This window comes from Alosa pseudoharengus, unplaced genomic scaffold, assembly GCF_046254945.1.
Source record: "Alosa pseudoharengus isolate Yale_2024_CS ecotype anadromous, Long Island Sound unplaced genomic scaffold, YU_APseudo_1.1 YU_APseudo_1.1_scf_12, whole genome shotgun sequence".
Lineage (NCBI taxonomy): Eukaryota > Metazoa > Chordata > Actinopteri > Clupeiformes > Clupeidae > Alosa > Alosa pseudoharengus.
Window position 1 is genome coordinate 36,053,871 of NW_027468587.1, and position 20,751 is coordinate 36,074,621.

At 43.1% G+C, this 20,751-nt stretch overlaps 1 protein-coding gene across 1 annotated transcript; it reads right to left on the bottom strand.

The window, feature by feature from the left end:
* Positions 1-409: 409 nt before the first annotated feature.
* Positions 410-18,548, bottom strand: LOC143119551 (angiopoietin-1-like). Its single transcript, XM_076281129.1, has 9 exons — positions 18,140-18,548; positions 15,439-15,594; positions 14,995-15,116; positions 14,634-14,891; positions 7,253-7,367; positions 6,173-6,274; positions 5,842-6,008; positions 3,061-3,191; positions 410-2,287 (listed from the first exon to the last, which is right to left on the bottom strand). Exons 1-9 carry the CDS (start codon positions 18,467-18,469, stop codon positions 2,082-2,084), a joined length of 1,587 nt encoding a protein of 528 aa, XP_076137244.1. The 5' UTR covers positions 18,470-18,548; the 3' UTR covers positions 410-2,081.
* Positions 18,549-20,751: the final 2,203 nt, after the last annotated feature.

Here is a 20,751-nt window from a genome sequence, read left to right on the forward strand (position 1 = left end):
TATTTTAAGGCATAGATCTTATGCCATAGATCTTTGACATAAGATTAATAACACTTGGCTAGATCTTATTAGATAAGCTGCTTTTGCAATGTATATAAGTAACACATGAACTAGGAGAGAAAAAATAATTTTTTAATTGAATACTGACCATTTTCTGTACACACACGATGCCTCCACAACAGACTTCTTGACAGCAGACTCTGGCAGACAAGTTTCACAATTACTTGATGCCGTTTTTATTATCACACACACACACACATTGACTTCCATCTGTCAGCTCCACCCTCTCAACATGCTGACAAGCAAATGACCAAAAATGTAATAAAAGATATTTATTAAAAGAATATTGGAAAATTCATATTGTTCTCGCTCCAAACTGGCGCACATTTTTAAGCACTGTTTTCCCCTCATTGAGTGGTCAGGAAGATAACATACATTTACATTTGACACACTGTATTGAACTCAGTCAGTGCAAAGGTATCAAATATGTATTTCTCTCATTTATTTTAGCCCATACAATCCTCTTCATGACTTCACTTCCACTGCAGATGTCCCCTGTAATATAGGCAAAGACAAAACAAACTCACCCCTCACCCCAAATTCAACCCTCCCAAAAAAGAAAGAAAGAAGGAGTGCCAAGTAGGGTCAAATCAAATGTCTCATACAGTAAGAGATAGCCAATCAGTGCAATCATTTGAACTCCATTTAACCCACTTGTGTCAGATGAGCAGTTAGTTGACAATATACACAATTGGCGTGAGGTCCCCAGGTTCAATAATGTGAACAATGTGTGGACCAGCTGCCCTCTGTGTTGCTGAGGCCATGGGCAGCTGTGCTCCTGTTCCATGAACCTTCATCCCCCATACCAGCAGCGCTGCCTTCATTCTGTGTCATAGGTGAGATCTGAGCACCAATAGAGTGCTAAGACTAGACCTTCAGACAGCATCAGTCAGAAATGCGTCATACAGTAAATGGAAGTATGTCCTCAAAGAAGGGAAAGAAGCTGGCAGCAAAAGTACACATTCTGCTGCAAAAGCAATCAGGACTAATAAATCCCCTCACCAATACGGTGCATTTCATTGCTGTGCAGTATAGTGTTAAAGAGCATTTTTAAATGTTAGTACTGTGAGATAGAAGCCAGCCTTCTACCATGTAAGCAGACGTGTCAACACATACTGTACATCTCCATACGCTCATGACTCTGACAGCATGCAAAAGTTGTTGAGTGTGTGTGTGGTTGGACAAGTTTGTGTAGCTGTTGTGCTTGTATGTGGATGACGGTTAGTTTCAGATGAGAAAATCAGTCATTTTCAAATCATCAGGTAATGAGAAAAAAGAAATGACAGGAAATGGGAATAACGATAATGTATACAATGCATACTCTATGTTCTGTATGCGCACAGCTGAACAGTATATCATCAGCGCATCACCAGACATCATGTATCATGAACTAATCATTAATAATGACAGTTGCTGCTCTATCTATCATCATTTAAAGCCCACCCCATGCTGGATTAGTGATCAGAAATGGCCATCAATGGGATCCTTTCCAGACAAACCTGCAGAGCAAATATAAATGTGCTAACAGGTTTGTCTGGGTTCACCCAGGTCTAAATAATAGTAGGCAAATGTCAGAAATATTCCTATTTAAAGTTCATGTGCAGTGCAGTCAATCAGCTGGTGGCAGGATGTTCCTGGGCTGAAGCACAGAAGAACAGATCTTGTCCTTGAGACCTTGTTGAAGCAAAGGTTTTGGACCGAGGGTAGAGAAAAAGAAGCTGGACATTAATCTACCATAAACTTTCATATTGTTTTGATATTGAAGATATGCTGCAACTCCTATTTATTAGTTGGACACTATGTAATATGTAACTTAATATGTAATATGTAATTGATTTTGTAGCAAACTTGCTTTAGGGTTACAATGTTTAAATTTGCATGCAACATTAGAGGGTCCAATGTGATGCAACCCTGTTAATGCAAGCCTATGCCAGTCAAACCAAACTGGTTGATGTGTGATGAGTGATATGTGGTAAGGAAATCAATTCCAGTCTGTCATATTCTCGTCACTGTCAAGTTCCTTATTCAGATGCATCATGACCTATTTTGAGTCCTCTGACACTGTCTCCAAAGTCCAACGGACGGATCATCATGGTGGTCTTGTGAAGAGAGTAACTAGGGCCCTTAAAATAGTGCCATTTGATGCCATTGAGTTTGCCCATGTGTTGGCCTTGGCTGTAGTAGACTCCGTTGAGATTGGAGGCGCCACAAGCATCAAACCACCAGCCTGCATGATGAGGAAGAATACAGATTTGATTAATAATCAGGAGGTAAAACACCAATATTTATGACAGGGAAAATAACATTATCATGTGACCTACAAACCAGCAAAACCAGCTACACACTGGGCTAACATATATTGTAAATGTAAAATGTAAAATGTAAGTCAGGTTTCTAGGCCAAGGATACTTGCGTATACAAGGAATTTGGTCTCTGCATTTATCCCATCCATAAATTAGTGGAACACAGAGCACACAGTGAACACACAGTAAGGTGAAGCCCACACTAATCCGGAGCAGAACCTCGCTACAGTGGCACTTGCTACAGTGGCACACCACACAGTGAGGGGTTAGGTGCCTTGCTCAAGGGCACTTCAGCCGTGGATGTGGGCATGGGAGAGCAGTGTTCAACCACTTTCCCCACCGGTTACAAGCCCGAACACCTAACCAGTAGGCCACGGCTGCCCCAGGTTTTGCCACAGGTTGCTACTGCTATCTCATTTTGGGTCATCAGTCTCTCAACTTCGGACTCATACCCCTAACCTGTCAGAGCGAGGGCCAACCATAGTCCATCGTTCATTGGGAAACGGAACATGTCCTTCATTCTATTTATACTGACCATTATAATTGCTAATACATTTTTCCTCACTGAAAAAGCCTAAAATAATAACCACGTTTTCGGTTTGTGTTGTTCCTTTGCCAGTGACAATGTGCTTGGTGTATGAGTTTGGGTACTGGCTACATTGAAGTGAAAGAAGACTGTGGTGTTGATCATACTTGCCTCCAGTGAGCAGCGGTGCACACTGGCAAATGCAGTTATCATTGTCTACATCTTTTGTGCTGAAGTCAGCTCCGCGAGAGACCAAGCTGCTGAGTCTGCCAGCAGTCCCACTGTAGCCCTTCACAGATAGCCTGACAGAAGGGACACATTAGGGACAGCATTTCATTGAAGTCCCAATACTTTGAGGCAATTGAGTCAGAGGTGTGAATAAATAAAGATTTTTTTTAACGGTAAAATGCCCGGTTACACTTCACATGAAGTGTCATAAACATTATAAACAAGTCATAAACGTTTATCTAACACTTCTCTAAGTGTCATTCGGTTTTTGTCATGACAAGTTAGGGTTAGAGTTAGAGTTAGAGTTAGGATTAGGGTTAGGGGTTAGGGTTAGGGTTCATGTGATGTGTCATGACAGTGTTATGTCACTCTTATGTATATACCTTCAAGTAAAGTGTTACCAAATGTCCTAATTCCAATTTGGTTCATTTATTTTCTGGGAGACCTTCACACCTCAGAGGTTTAGTGATTTAGTGAGCGCAAACACTGAGGGTATCTGGAAGCTGAGCGAGGCGGTTTTCTGGCATGGTCCGGCATTCTCTCCTACTGGACGGCTCCTGTGTGAGTTCATGCAGCGGGCACAGCGGGGACACCTGGACAGATGGCCGACGGCAGGTGCTTCATCACTAATAGAGTTCATCTTTATATTTAGGCAGCCTGTTCACATAAGCTTAAGGGCACTATGAGTACTTGATCAAAGAGACTATAAATGTTTCATCAGCATAATGTGAGTGATGGGGGGAATCAGGCTGAGATTGGACATGCATTCTCACACTACAACAATAGCTTGTGAAACTATGAATGAATTACCTGAAAGAAAGAAATATTAGATGAAGATATATAGGAAGGTAATTGAGGAATATGATTCAAGAGCAATGTTATGATGCACGTTGCTCATCTGGCCGCATGGCCCTGCAGTATGAGAGCGATGCAGTGACCCCTGGCTCACATCAGAAAGTGTTCCGTTGCTGGTAGCACAACAACACTGGAATTCAGACCTGCTAATAGTAAGTGTAGTGACCACCACTTGAACTGTGTTTATTTAGGCCATATGTTATACAGTAGGATAGATAGGGCAGATCACTGGGAATGTGCCAGTGGGATATAAATGCCAGTCATATCAGTGATAGCAGCGACTGGCACATGGGCACCTTTGAGCTATCACAGGCGACAACAGAGACGAGAGCGTTTGAGCTATCACAGACGACAACAGAGACGAGAGCGTTTGAGCTATCACAGACGACAACAGAGACGAGAGCGTTTGAGCTATCACAGACAACGAGAGCGTTTGAGCTATCACAGACGACAACAGAGACGAGAGCGTTTGAGCTATCACAGACAACGAGAGCGTTTGAGCTATCACAGACGACAACAGAGACGAGAGCGTTTGAGCTATCACAGACAACGAGAGCGTTTGAGCTATCACAGACGACAACAGAGACGACAGCGTTTGAGCTATCACAGACGACAACAGAGACGAGAGTGTTTGTCAATCCAGCTCAATGTGCCATCACTTCAGTGACCAAAGAAAAACATACTGATAAAAGAAAGAGTATGCTTTTTTTAATAACATTATTATCTGTGATGAACTTGAGGTGAAAATTATACACTAACAGGCAAATGACTATCTTTGCTGATCTTCTTGTCATTGCTTCCTGGACACAAAGCGGTCACGGAAACAACATGGATCCAGTAAGACACAAGATAAAAAGATCCCAGAAAGATTACTTTTAACAACCTACTGTAACTGGAATAGGCTACGTGCACGAAAGGCTCTCTGTACGCTCATTTGTTTCCGGTGGAGCCAGGTGTGTTTGAACCTGCCGCTAGTGTTAATATAATTGTACCCTAGCAACAACCTAGCAACCACCTTAAGTACCCTAGCAACAACCTAGCAACCACTTCCATAATGACACCCTAGCAACCACCTTAGCAACCAACATGATTACCCTATAGTGTCTACATGGACCCGATTCGGTGTTGCACTAGGGAATCAGCATGTTACAATAAAGAAGGATTTATGCGTGTGGTAAAACTGTTATAATTGGCCAAACAAGATATTCTGTGTCAGAGTAAGGAGCAGAATACAACAGAAGATGCTGTTACAACACAGCACAGATACAACACAGCTGACACTCCACCGGACATAATGACCATGCAGGAGCCTTTCGTGCAACTAGTCTTTTGAAACACTATTTTCAATAATCTTGGGTGTCAGCAGAGATTGATCACAATGACAAATCTAACTTGGAGGATCTGCACATGTGTTTTTCGTAATCCAAAATCCAGATGTTTCCAAACCTAAAATACTTACGAAACTGTACATTTAAAAAAATGTAAATGTACAAATGTTATTATTTCAATGTTGAAACAGACAAGCTGAACAAAGACGTCACATGAAATGCGCCTGTCAGAAAAGGAAAAAAATATTTAAGGCATGACTGCGATCCAGGAAGCAACATCAATCATCTGATTGGTATAGTATTGCAATAAAATGTACTTTGTTCTTTGAATGTTCTGAATGTAGGAATGAAGAGAATGTTCTGAATGAGGATATCAATTAAGTGTACAGTTACTGGAAAAGGAATAAAAACTGGAACAAAGGAACAATGCAGGAAGCAGCATTAGTATCTTGTAAATGGTCCGGCTCCTGTAAAGCACACGGAGGAGGAGCAAACTCGGATATGTTTATTCAAATGCCACATCAGCATGTAGGAAACACACCTGTACTTTTGTTTTTCATTAGAGATGTGGAACTGTTCATACTGAGAGAATGCTTGCTGGTCATTCCAGTCTGTGAGCTCGACCCTCAAGGAGTACTGGCCCTGACTGGTCAACAGGAACACAAGCTCATTCCCCAGCCAGTGCTCTCCAGAGACAGTGCCAAAGCCCTGTAACACACACACACACACACACACACACACACACACAGAGAGAGAGAGAGAGAGAGAGAGAGAGAGAGAGAGAAAGGCACACGTAAATGCATAGATTTGATCTGGATTGATCTAGCCTACATTTGATCTACAAGTTAGTCGGGTGTCTCATAAAAAAGTACCATCTTATATTCCTTCCAGCTCCTGTGGAAGTCTGTGGTGCCATCTTGTCTCCTTTGGATCACGGTCCACCCTCCTCCTGCTGTGTCCATGTCACAGTAAACCTACAGAGGACAAATAACAAACACCATTTGCATCCAGGACAAGAGATCGAGATTTTGGAACACTAGATCAACATCTGAAAAACTAAATCAACATGCCTCTAACCTGCATACACTGGAGTCAGTCCCTAAAGCCAGAGAAAAAAGCTTGTGTGGGTAACCCAAGCATGCGTGTTATGTGGATGTTTATTTGTCTTATCAGACATCAGTGGAAGAAAGTTTTTATGTGGTGGTTTCCACTGATAAGATATTTTATTTTTGGCTTTTGCCACCTTTGTGCAGGTAAACCATGCTCACTGGACGGGAATATCTGCTTCATTGGTGGGGCAGTCAACAGCATTCCCAGAACAAGCTAATACCAACCAGACCACTGGCACATTTGAGTCAGATATAATGGCAAAAGGCCCAGTGTTTTCCCATTGGTAGATAGGCACAACTGCTCTTGTGAGTACAGGAGTAGGTTTATTTATCCCAATGAAGACAAACAAGCAAAACCTTATGGAAACATGTAGGTCAGTATGCAGGGAAACCCTTTAATAAAAGCCTAAAGCCTGCCCTAATAATTATGATCTTACATATAGCTGTCAGTACCTCACTGCAGTACTGAAGTATTGAACCTATCCAAAAAACAGTAGTATAATGGTAGACACCACAACACCCAGGGATGGATTACTGCACGGGCCTACTGGGCCCAGGCCCAAGGGGTCAGGGGGCCCTGAAGCCCAAGCCTTTGCATGGAATCATTGCCTCAATATCAACAAATCAGGATGTAGACTATGAATCTGATTGAATTTAGTATTGGCCATCCCCAAAATGCACCAGAGTACAGGAAATCACATCAAACAAATTAAAAATTTTCTGGGGGAGGACCCCCAAACCCCCCCCTTCCCACATATACGACAATAAATGGGGGGCCGTTAATACATCTGGGCCCAGGGGCCCGAAAGTTCATAATCAACCCATGACAACACCAGACCTGACCTTTGCAGTGTACTGAATTGTCAGATGAATGGTGTAGACTCCACTCTTGTTGAAACCAGAATGGAAAAGATCAGCACAGTCTCGAAATGTCCTCTGTTCATCAGCTTGCTGTAGGCTGTTGGAGGCCTCTATTGAAACAAAACAAATAAAACTGTAAGAAAATACAATATGTCCAAAGCCAACATATCCTCTCCATATTAAACTAAAACATGACAAATTTGGCTTTAAAGCAAGACAATGTAGGTGTAGTTCTTTTATCCAACACTATGCAACATGTTTAGAGGCTTTTAGTTCTTCTAGTTCTGGACAAAACCTCCATGGTGTTTCTTTGAAATTAGAGGGGGTGAAATTTTCGGGACTCCCACGGGTCACGGTATTCCCGCGGGTTTCCCGCAGTACGGGAGTAAATTTCACTGTTGGTAACGTGATGGGAAGCCAGAAATTAACTTTAAAAAATGACGCTGCAATACAGTGAGTGCGCCCAAAGACGTGAGACATTTTGTTTTAGAAAAGAGAACCAATTACAACCCACAATACGTTTGTTGATTGGTAGCCTATCAGAGCAAGACAAAGCAGCTGCCCTGTTCACAATCAATCAGCTTTAGCGACTAGGCCCTAAGGCAAAATGGATGCAAAGAAACAGTTACAGGCGAAAGTGTCAGCAAAGGACAGCTCTATTCAATTGCACGAGCTGTCCGGGAAAGCGATTCTCGTCGAGTTTAATGTGTCATGCAATGTTGGGGCATGGCACCTCGACAATCGCATTCCTCAATATATTTATCGCATAACCCTGGCGGAACACAAAAAATAGTTTTGTTTACCCATAGCAACACCGTTGCTATGCTTCGCTTGTTTAACGTGATGAGAACGGTGCAAACTTAACTGATGGGATGAGATCTACTATTCTGACTATGAAATGATTTAAGCATAGCCTACACAAAGTCCTGTAAAATATGTAATTTTAATGTAGCCCAAAATGATCGGCTATTAAAGAAAAGTTAGACAAGGCTTTCTGCCCTACCAAAATGTATGGTCACCGCACGCTACTGCGTAGCCTAACAGTCGGATTGACTTGTCTTATGCAAATCTTTCTTTTTTATTTTTCACCCTGAACATGGGCAAAATGCCCCATTGACATCAATATATTTTATATAGAGTCACAACACTGCCACCTGTGGTTGTATAAAGTAACCTGTGGTAGCTCTATACAAAACATATTGATGTCAATGGTGCATTTTGCCCATGTTCAGGGTGGAAAGTGAAAAAGAAAGATTTGCATAAGACAAGTCAAATTGGTGTTTTAAAAAATGAAAAGATCATGGAGAATAAAGAAAAAAAATATTTAAAAAATCGTTGTATATTCCCACAAGGTGTTTGGGTGTTCTGAAAATGAGAACCAAAATGATTTTTTAGACTTGTAAAGTCTGCTGTTCAGACCCTGAAGGAATTTGTTTTCTGTTCATTGCTTTTTGTGAGCGTGTTTCTACTTATCTCAGTAAGGAAAATAAATCAAGAGCCTATGTTGAGTACAAATATGTCTTCTGAAGGCTTAAACAGAGCCCAGCCAAAAACTCCAATACAATTTGTATCAACTTTGAGGGACAGCTATGGCCATGCAGGATTATCCAGACCAAACGTGATGATTTTGCTACATACTATTCCTATTTATGTACCAGCATGCAAAATTTGAGCCTCCTACATGGTTTAGTTCTTGCGCTGTGGGCTTGTGAACTTTGACAAAAAAAGAGGCCGAACAAAATCGACACCCCCCTCCCCCTGTAAAACTGGCTGTATCTTGGAAAGTATTGATCTTACAAAGAGTAATTTTACAGTGTGTCTCCTGGGTAACATAGGTACACCTGGTAATTTTTTCAGAATTTTTTGAGACCTAAGTGCGTGGGCCCTGGTTGAATTGACGTGGAATGACCCATAGCGTACCTTAGAACACCAGAGGATTACAATATAATATATCTGTATTATTTTATATCCTGATATTAAAAGAGAGAATACTGAATGTCTGATATTTATGACAGCATACTTTATGCAGATTAGCCTATAGCTTAGGCCTACTACTTCTATTACAACTCTACCACATTCAGCTGTCTGGTTGAAACCTGGAAATATTGTACACAAAGAAGCATAGTTGGCTAGCTTATCATAGTCTACTGATTGGACTGTTAAGTTTCCTCATGTGTGTTTAAGGTAATACTCTTCTCGTAGGGACAAGCCCTTTTGGGAAACATTGGTATTGAGATGATCACTCAACTTGAATGCAAGAGCTTTAACAAATATGTGCAGCATGCTAATGATGCTAAGCAGATTTAATAGTGTAATGATTGATGAGATCAAAAGCTTTATTAAAGGTCGGGAGCAGGGACATCGGCACAGAACATAGCACACGCCAGGGAAGTCAAGAACACTCGCACCTTACACACATAGGATGGGACGTAGCCGCACCATACAGGCACAAGCACACATAATAACAACCCCAAAGTTCTCCCAGAATCCCCAGCTCGAAACATTGTGGAAATCTCAAGCACAGTCCAGCACGCTGACGTTACACAGCTCCCCCAACAAGCCATTGCCGTCCTCGGCACATTCAGTCCTCTGGCACTGCCACACAGCAGGTGGGGTGCACACACCGCAAGAGCCCTACTCACCCAGGGGAACCACAACCACCAGCAGCCCAATGCGGGTAGTGCTGGCAGTCACCTGGCCTGTCACCGCTCGTCCCCAGCTCCCTTCAGAGCACACCCTCAGGTCGCACTTTCGCAGTGTGCACCACCACAACGTTCCTCCAACACCTAGCGGGGCCTAGCCTCCACTGGCACAGACTCCCCACCACTGAACACCATAACTGGCACCGCACCTCCAACGCTCTGCTCCGTCGTCTCGCCAGTCGAGGCAGCAGACTCCAGCTCCATCGTAGCCGGACCACGCTGCGCAATCGGGCTACAGCTACCGACGTTGGCGTCCCTCCTCTGCTGCCTAGACCTTCTCTCTGGCTCGTGCCATCGGATTTCACACAACAAACGTTTTTTCCCCTTATTTTTCTAAAGAGCGCCGGCGAACAGGCCAACAAGAACAGGCGCCCGCACAGCATGGTGCCTCCCACAAAGATGGTGCACCCAAAAGCTTAGAGTTCCGTTCTTTAGAGGGCCCTTCCGCCGGAGCTGCCCAACCGTGCCTCAAACGGCTCCGCCAACCGTCCATCCTCAAGGCACCACCTACTTGCCGCTCCACCTCTGCTCTGCTTCGCAGACAGGGCCACCGCCAACTCCGACCTAAAGCTGCCTGGCGGGGCCAGGGGCTCAAGGTCTTCTCACGGTGAAGTCAGCGCCCAGGTCGGCGTCACCATCTCATCTTCCAAGGCCGCTCTCCCGGTCGCGTGAAGCCCTTCTCCGCCGTGTCCACTGCATTGAGATCCTCTTCAGGCTAGCACTCCTCCCGTATCCAGGCCCAGGCGACGGCTGGTCTCCTCCCGTGGCTTCTACTGAAGGCCTCTGTAAGCTTCTTAGTACCCCTTACAAGGGCTCTTTTCGGATCCTTTTGCTTGGGCATCCACCTAGCGGTGAGCATGGACGGATTATGAACTTTCGGGCCCCTGGGCCCAGATGTATTAAGGGCCCCCCACTAATTGTCGCATGTGGAAGGGGGGTTTGGGGGTCCTTCCTCAGAAATGTTTTAATTTGTTTGATGTGATTTCCTGTATACTGGTGCATTTTGGGGATGGACTAAATTCAATCAGATTCATACACCATACATCCTGATGTGTTTATATTGAGGCAATGATTTAATGCAAAGGCTTGGGCTTCAGGGCCCCCTGATCCTGGGCCCGGTAGGCCCGTGCAGTAATCCATCCCTGGCGGTGAGGCCTCCCACTCCCGGCTCCTCCAGCACTGAAGACACTGTCTCCTACAGAACGCAACTTACTCCTCCATGGAAAACGTGCCCATCTACAGGTGCTGCTTTGGAAAGCAGCAGACCGCCCTGATCCACCGGCTGTGGATATCACAGAGTTTGGATGGAGTAAGAAGACAGGTATGAAGAAAGGAGAGGAACTCGCCCACCCTCGATTCAAGTCCTGTTGCTCCTGCTGATTTGTTAGATGTTATCAGCAGTAACTGCAAAGCTGGGTTAAAACTGTGTATACATGTATCTGGAAAGTGCAGCTGTGCAGCCGCAGGCCTGGCCTGTACTAATTATTGTTTCTGCAAAGGCAGTGATGTTACATGTTGCAATATATATATATACAGCGGGGAAAATAAGTATTGAACACGTCAACATTTTTTTCAGTAAGTATACTTCCAATGAGGCTACTTGCATGAAATTTTCACCAGACATTAGTATTGACTCAGATAATCCACCCATATAAAAAAATCCAAACATTAAAGTCCATAGGTAGAGTTATGTGTAATAAAGTGGAATGACACAGGAAAAAAGTATTGAACACGCCTGCTGAAATTTCTTGTGGAAAAGCCTTTATTCGTAATGACAGCTTCAAGGCATTTCCCGTATGACGAAACTAACCAGTTACAGTATTCTGGTGTGATTTTGGCCCATTCTTTTCAACAGATAGTCCTTTAATATTGAAGATTCCAGGGGTCCCTCTTGTGAATCCTGATCTTTAGTTAACTTCCAAAACTGTTCAATTGGATTGAAGTCAGGGCCTTGATTTCCTTTCTCTGAAACCAATTGAGAGTTTCCTTTGCTGAATGGTTTGGATCATTGTCCTGCTGGAAGGTCTAGCCATGTCTCATCCTCATCATCCTGGTCGATGGTCAAGATTCTCCCAGACCAAAATGACTCAATTCTTCATTCCTTCAACTGTATGAAGTCTGCTAGTATCATGAGATGAAAAACAACCCCACACCATGATGCCACCACCTCCAAACCTCACTGTTGGTAGGGTATTTTTAGGGTGATGCACAGTGCCATTTCTCCCCCAAATATGGTGTGTAGTATGACATCCAAAAAGTTCAATTTTGCTCTCGCCTGACCAGAATACATTCTCTCAGTATTTCATAGGATTGTCCTAATGTTGTGTAGCAAACTTTTAACGAGCTTTGACATGTTTTTCTTCAGCAATAGAGTCATGCGGGATGAGCGTGCATAGAGGCCATGGCAGTGGAGTGCATTACCTATGATTTTCTCTGTAACAACTGTACCAAGTCTTTCTGGAGCTTTCTCCGAGTGGTCCTTGGCTCTTGGGCTACTCTTCTGACTATCCTTCTGACTTCCTGGTCAGAAATCTTGCAAGGAGAGCCTGTGCATGGCCAGTGATGATGCAGTGATGTTCCTTCCACTTGCAGATAATGGCTCCAATACTGCTTGCTGGATGCTTCGGAGGTTTTGATGTGCATCTGTAACCAGTTCCATTGATATGTTTTGCAACAATAAGGTTGCAAAGGTCTTGGGAGAGCTCTTTGCTTTTACCCATTATGAAATGTTTCTTGTTTGACACCTTGGTAACAAAAAACCTTTTTATAGCCCACCAGTATGTACTAACCCAGCTTATATCAATTTGCACAGATAGGAGGGATAATTTCTCTAACTACTTATAGATTCCAGTTTGTTCCTTGCCATTTCTTGCCTTTGAGTACTGCTTTTTCTTAGCGTGTTCAATACTTTTTCCCTGTGCCATTCCACTTTTTTACTCATAACTCTACTTTTAGACATTAATGTTTGGGTTTTTATATATGTGTGGATTACCTAAGTTAATACTAATGTCCAGTGAAAATTTAATGCGAATAGCCTCACTGGAAGTATACTTACTGAAAAAAATATTGACGTGTTCAATACTTATTTTCCCCGCTGTATATACACAGCTAAAAGAGCAGAAGGACAGAGATGAAGAGTCTGGAGAAGATGGCGACAGGACAACGGATGAGGACAGGAGGAGTAGTAGAGGCTAGTTCTTCCCTTTGTTACTCAATTGTGAGTCACAGCAGAGGGCCAGTGAATAGCTATTTCCAAAATTATTGTGGAATTCAGAAATAACTTGAAATTATTCCTGAACACTGAAAATTTTTATCCTCCAAAAATCCATCTAAATTGCCCCCAAAAACTTCTTAATGAGAGTAAGAACATGACCAAACCATGTTTAAATAGTGATTTTGAGTCATCTCCAGTAACCCCTAAAAACTAACTAACATTGTCCATTTTGGCCAAGCAGCTCCTATAATATGATCAATATAGGCAATTATGCTAATTTATGCTAATTAGCTTAATTACACAAATTGCCCAACATATGCAAATTAGCATCCGGCAGTTTCTGCATGCTGGGGACCCATACTATATATTTCCATCATAAAACTTTGGTGTACTCAACATTTCCGTGTTCACCTTTCTGTCAACTAGACTAATTCGGGAGTCTTTCTCTCGGGATTTTGCAGGACAGAATTTTTTTGGGGGGGCTGTCACGTGATCGGGATATGACGGGAGTATTTGTGCGGGCTCGGGATGGGACGGGAGTGAAAATTGATTTCCGTGTCACCCTCTATTTGAAATAATGGCTTTGAGCTCATCTTGATGCTAAACGGAGAATGGAGTCTCTGATATTGCCGAGGTGCACCTGCTCTCTAACAAGACTGTGCAACACTGTTGTCGTGGGTAGGAGCATGCCCCTATTCATCACATTTACATGAAGTAACCCCTTAGCACAAACAGCCAAGTAGCTAAAGCTCAGAGCTTTCTATTTGGTCTCTTTGGCCTGGTGTTCAAAAATAAGAGAAATACTGAAATAAGAGAATAGTATTTTAAGATGTTGCATTAAGATGTTAGATTTGGCATGAGTCAAGAAAAGGGCTATTTCTAAAGAGGGTTAAATTAGGAAATAAGAGTTAATGGACACACTCTTGCACTGATGTTAAGCACAATTATGTCTCAAATATTAAAATTTGGCGTTCGATCTCTCCTTTGTCTCGTCTTGGAAAATGGCACTACGTTGCATAAGAAATTATTTTTTATTGTTATTTTTATTGAAGAATTATTTATTGTGGGTAGCCACACAAATATGAGGAAACATTGTTGTGTACATATTTCAGAGAGGAATGTCTCTGTCAACAGAGATGTGATAAGGTGATGACTCAAGAGATTCTTTCTAGTCTGAGAACATCTCTGGTGAGACAGGTTCTGAAGTTACAGTTACATTGATCTCATTGATATAGAGTAACAAGATCTATAAATATACAGTACCTCTTTGCATGGTAGACATTGGCATTCTCTCTTAAATGCTAAAAATGACCAAGAAAAATTGTGTTCTTGTCCATTTTTATTATTAGTACTGCCCCACTCTATACTCATCACCAAATCAACTAAATCCTACCCACATATGGACGCTTTAGGTTAGCTGGCACTGGTGTCTCAGTTGGTGGGTGACGCTAGGCTAGCTCCACTGCAGATACCTTTGTCTTTGGAGCAGACCTCCAGCAGGCTTCTGATGGCCTCCCTGAGCTGCTGCTGCTGGCTCTGCAGTAGGCTGTTGTTGCTGGTGACCAGGCGCACGTGGCTCTGCAGCTCTTCTGTCAGCTGGGTCTGCTGAAGCACCACCCTCTGCAGACCCGAGCACTCCTCTCTCAAGGCCTGCAGCTGCTGCTGATGCTGTGACTCCATGTCACGCAAGCGGCGCTCTACAACACTGCAGAGACAGAGACAGCAGTCAGGATGAACGGCCCTTTCCTCCTCTCAGTGATGATGCCAGATGATACAGGCCTTGCCTGGACAGAACAGTGTATATTTACCCATTTTGATCAATCAACTTAGTGATTTCATTGGTTTGCTGTAACAGCTGGGTCTCCAATTTGTTTTTTGTCAAAGAGTTCTCCAGCAGCTGAATCTCTAGCTTGGAGGTCTGATCCAGAACCTATAATAACAGAAACACTACAGTTAGGCCTATTGAAGTAGTCGTGTACATATCAATTTACTAAAACACTGTCAAGACAATCATGTGTAAAATGTTATCCAATATGCGTGCAAAACTTCGTTAAAAAAAACCACCAACAATAGCATAGTTGGACCTGATACAGGCTTATTAGCATGCTAATTGATCTTTTGGCAATGTGGTTGGTGGAAGCTCTGGGGACCTTTGTTACATCTTTACCAATGTATAAATTTAACTAATCCCAAGGAATGAAGTGTGAAAGCCTAGATATGGATATGTATTCATATGTGTGAAAGTAGCTCACCTGTGTCTCCACTTCCATTAGTTTTCGTGTGTGTTTGGCTGTCTGATAGAGCAAGTTGGTGCTGAGATCCAAAATGGCAGCTGTGTCATCATTGACTGCGCTGTGCTCCAATCTCCTTGCCTCGACATTAGCATTATTTCTTACTGACCCCTCAATCTGGAAGACAGTCAACTAACATGTAAGGCAGCGAAATGTCCAAATGTGAGTATACTCTGCAGATGTTTCATTTCCAGTAATTTTCAGAAAGGTCTTGGACCTTTCTAATGGATTTCAAATGATTGCCTTTGATGTGCAATATAGAAAAACAAATAGTACATGATTACCCATTCTGTTGTTACAGTAGGGTTAAAGGTAAGTGGTATTGATGCTAGGCTACAATAACAACTCTCCCAGTGTAACATGATTTATCCTGGATCCTGCTGTTTTTTTAGGTCTTTGTTCATTTCAAGTATGTTTAAAATGGACATTCTTGGATCTCATTGTGCCTTGAAGGAGATTTCAAAGGAGACTCTAGAGTACAAATCTGCGCAATTGGTTGAGTAGACTCTGGCCCAGTTGTGATGAATATAAATCTGTTGCACTGTGGTTATGTCGGATCCTTCAAATTTATAGCACATACGAACCATGGCAGGATAACATCATGTTAGCTCATTCCCCTTAGGATTTCTTATCCTGAATAACAATGCAGAGGGAAATCTTTGTACAGAAATCTTTGCACAGTTTCTTGACACAAACGTTCTCACCTGGTGTCTGTCTCACCACCATATTCACACGTTTAAAAAGGCTTCTGAATCTCAAGGGGGTGATACATGGGCCAACGTTTTGAGCAATGTTGCTGGGCAAGTAAATAGCCGGTTCACTGTGTTTTGATTGGATGGTCATGATAATTTGCTTACAGGTGATTAAAGTTCTACAGAAGAAAAAATGTGGCCCAATATCAATAGGAATGCGCCACAAAAACAATACTCAGAAACATTGCCCAGCCACGTTGCTCAAAACGTTGTTGTGTATCATCAGCTTCAGAGTTTTACATTTGAGAAGTTTTGTACAGGCCTATGGCTTCATTGAGAACATTTGTTGTTGTGTAAATAGCTTGTTAGTAAATCTCTCTGTTTGAATTACTGGAGCAGTATCAAAAGGTATTGGTAGACACTGATGTCAGTGAAGTATGCTATTCAGAATGGCTACAGAATGGCCTGGACTGCATAATGCTTACTGAGAGTGTGCTGTCAAGTGTTTATCTCTCTCTCTCTTTCTCTCAGAATGAGTCCTGTCCTAAAATGGCTTAGAAGAAACATTGAGGAGTGAAAATGTTCCAATCAATCTTACCCATCAAAACACATTTAGATTTCTGCCCCAAGGCACAGAGCCATGGCACCATTAATATGGAGTACACATGTGTTTTAAGATGTCAGTGTAGAGCTGAACATTATCCAGACTGAACATACTAACATTTATCCTCTGATAGATCATGTCAAGCTCTATCGAATTGGAAAGGGCCTCTGTTTGCTGCAATCAGGGCACTACTCTGTCAACACAATGTATGTCCACAGTGGATAAGGTCAGCTCTAGCTATTTACTGTACTGTACTGTACTGTAAGGTATGAGCAGACAGACAGTCTGATATGTTACAATGGTTACATATTGCAGCACTCCATGCGAAAATATTGCAGGAAGCAAAGACATTCAAAGTTGGTAGGGTTGTTTTTAAACTTTTTACAGAGTACCAAATAAAACAGACTCCATCCCCAGTGGTGGATCCTTTAAATCAACCGTGACCAAATATATTCAGCATTCTCAGCATTCATTTAAAACATGATACCTTCAGGAGACAATGCAGAATGTTCATTTGAGAGTAAAATGTGTTGCAATCTTGTTGAGGCCAAATTGCTCTGTAAAGTTTGAGGGTTTTTGCAATGCAAAATATGCCAGACATTGCATAGATTCATCAGCACTATTCTTGTTTGGATTTTTCCTTGTATTACTCCATCAGACTTCCATCAGAGTTTTTACAATGAAGTATTGACTCAATTTCAGTGATGTTCAGTCAGAAAGAACTTGCACACCACATGCAAATCAAATAAAGAGGTGCATAGTGCAACCCACTGAGGTGCAAAACTTTTTCGGTCCCTGATTCAAACTATCATCAGTCAAACATTCAAAAAGAGGCACACCCTTATATAGTCTGTGTCTTATTGATGAAACACTGCCACTCAGCTAGAGTGTAGAGGGGAACTTTCTTAGAAAGCACTGTTCGTAGATGCATACAACATGCTGTGAAAGTCAAATAAGCAAAACACATACTAAACCGAATAATGGGGAAAATAATGATCAAAAAAGCAAAATACAACAATGAAAAAACGTATTTCAGGATATCACATCACGGAAAACATCATCATTCAGATCATTCGGCTGAAGAGTTTTTAAAATATAAAACCCACGACACTAACCACTTCAATTTCAGTGGAGCACATACACATACATTAATAAAAGTCTTCACTTTCCTCACTCTGTTAACACATTTGGTCGATCATGAAACAATAACAAGCAAACTCTAAATCAGTTCTCTGCCCAAAAGGAAAAAAAAACAAATTAAAACCTTGCTGTGCATTGACAGAGAATCTAGACTACAGCACAGCACAGCACAGCACAGCACAGCACAGCACAGCACACCTCCCCCAACCTCTAAGGCAGCACTCACCCGCTGGATCCAGTGCGTGTAGTTCTCCATGGCCAGCTCCAGGTGCTGAATCCGCTGGCCCACAGGGACTTGCGCTCCCTGCAGAGCGTCTCCCAGAAGGCTGTTGCTGCTGCCCAGCTCTTGCGGCCCCTGATCGGGGCATCTGGACTGGGCGGCCCCTGCCATCTCGGGCAGGATGAAGGTGTAAGTGCACTGGGCGAGCGGCGTGGAGCTGTAGCCCGCGGTCAGACTCGGCTGGTGGCGCTCCTCTCCGCCCCCTGCCTCGCACCTCGCCCACACCAACAGAGCGGCCAGACAGAGCCGCGGGCAGAGAAGTCCGCTCCGGCGCATGGCAGCGCGCAGGACACTCGCAGCAGCTCCGTAAACCGTAAACCCACACAGTGTGGAATGTGTCTGAGACGGACAGACAGTCCAGTTTCCCAGCAGCCGGGCCAAATGTTGTTGCTGAAAGTCCGCAGAGAGAGACACAGAGAGAGAGAGAGAGAGCTGAGTCATGAAACTCTGAGTCTCTCAGCCCACAGCTGGCTCTGGGGAGCTGGCAACAGAGCCCCCTCGGTGAACTCTGCGTATGTGCTTTGTATGTGTTAACGTGCGCTGCGCTGCTTTGCAGCCGTCAGGACTGAGAGAGTGATTTGTCCATTAGCTCCACTTCAGGGTTGTTAACTCTCTCTCTCCGTCTGCTTAGTGTTACTGTGGGGCTCCACTGTACAGTTACACACACACACACTGCCTCCGAGTCTCCCAGTCTCCTATAAAGGGTGGCTGCACAGGAATGTGTGTGTGTGTGTGTGTAAAGAGAGAGAGAGAGAAAGATTGTCTCTGTGTGTGTGTGTGTGTGTGTCTATGTGTCTGTGTGTCTGTGTGTGTGTGTGTGTGTGTCTATGTGTCTGTGTGTGTGTGTGTGTGTGTGTGTGTGTCTGTGTGTATGTGTGTGTGTGTTTTTTTTTTTTCTGTGTGTGTGTGTGTGTGTGTGTGTGTTACACACAAGCAAGAAGGAGAGAAAAAAAGAGAGCAGGCTTCCCATATATTTGTTCATACATTGTTCATATTACATAGTCATATTTATTTTGTTTGCTCTTATAAGGTTACTGTTAATACACTGCACATACTTATATGTAATTTATACTACTTTAAACCACCTTCTGAAAACAACTGTATACTACTGTCTACACTGCACTATATCTTTTGTCCTGTCTATGCACCACCTACTTTGTATATCACATTGCACTTTCTCCTTTTTTGCACTTCTGGTTAGACACAAACTGCATTTCGTTGTCTCTGTACTTGTACTCTGCACAAAGACAATAAAGTTGAATGTAATCTAATATGTAGTAGTTGTGCACATATCACTAGGCAGAGGAAGAGCAGAGAATAGGAGCTAGCACATGCTTCCCTAGTACACTTCTCACAGCACACGCAGCCAGAAGAGGAGTACAAGTGGAGGGTGGGCGGATCTGCAGACTGTGAATTGCCACAGAAATGAGGCAGATGGTGAAATGGTACATCAACAGATCTCTCCATCATCCACACACCACGCCTCCTCATAAGACACAACATACTACAGTAGAAGTGATCATCTGATCACCGAATGAGACAGAACATCTGTAATCAGAACATCTTATTTACTTAGTGGGTTTGTGCGAGCACATTTTCTGGCTGTGTTTTTAATCAAATAGAAGGCCAAACCACATACAGAGAAAATAATGGCAGCACAAATGTTCCGAATGAGTATGGGAAAACTAAGGGACTAAGGGCAAACTAACACACACATACAACACACATAACTAACTAAGGGCAAACACACACACACATACACACACACGCACACACACACACACACACACACACACACACACACACACACACACACACACACACACACACACACACACACAAACACACCAGATTTAGCATAGCATACTGTGCAGTAATGCGCAACAGTACAACAGCATTAAAAATGGGATCCTCCAACAGAACCTTTTGGGTTATTACATTGCAGTCATAAACATTTGCTTTGGCAAAAAGGAAACGCAGATAGATTGAAAATGAAACGTTTTTGTGCCGTGTATGCATATCTGGGCACTAGGGACACGAGAACCAGCAGGTGAGGGGATTTACATGTTGTCCTGGTAACCTTAACCCTCATCCGTCATGGCCAGAGAGCGTCCAGACATCACACACTCCTCCTGATAAATGAGCACTTCCTGTCCATTCCTCTCAGCGCTGCCTGGCCTGCAGCTGGAGACCCCCCCCCCCGACCTGCCTGCAGTCCATCGGCTGTGGCGGGGAGACGGGAGACGGGGGTGGGAGGAAGAGAGAGAGGCTGTGTGGAGCACGTAGCAGCTGAGGGTTCCCTTACATAAGAGCCCTTTCTGCCAACTTAGGACTTTCCTCTGAAACAAACTTAGAGCAAAGCCTCAGATTCTGACAGAATCAGATGCAGTATACGTTACCTCTCATATATCAGAGTAAACACCACATGTTTACAGGCTGCACAGGAAACAACTGCTGTATTCTACAAACCATAGGCAGCCTATAAGTTGGCAAGCATCACGTTTTTGGTAAATTGCTAGACCTTAGATTTAACCTATTCTCGAAACATCTCCCTGTTT

Excerpts from the sequence above, each read along its gene's own strand:
- LOC143119551 (XM_076281129.1), bottom strand. The coding sequence starts at position 18,469 with ATGCGCCGGAGCGGACTTCTCTGCCCGCGGCTCTGTCTGGCCGCTCTG. Across the intron at positions 7,368-14,633 it reads TGCAGTGGAGCTAGCCTAGC|CCTACAGCAAGCTGATGAAC; the intron begins GTCACCCACCAA and ends GGCCTCCAACAG. Across the intron at positions 6,009-6,172 it reads GCTGGAAGGAATATAAGATG|GGCTTTGGCACTGTCTCTGG; the intron begins GTACTTTTTTAT and ends TGTGTGTTACAG.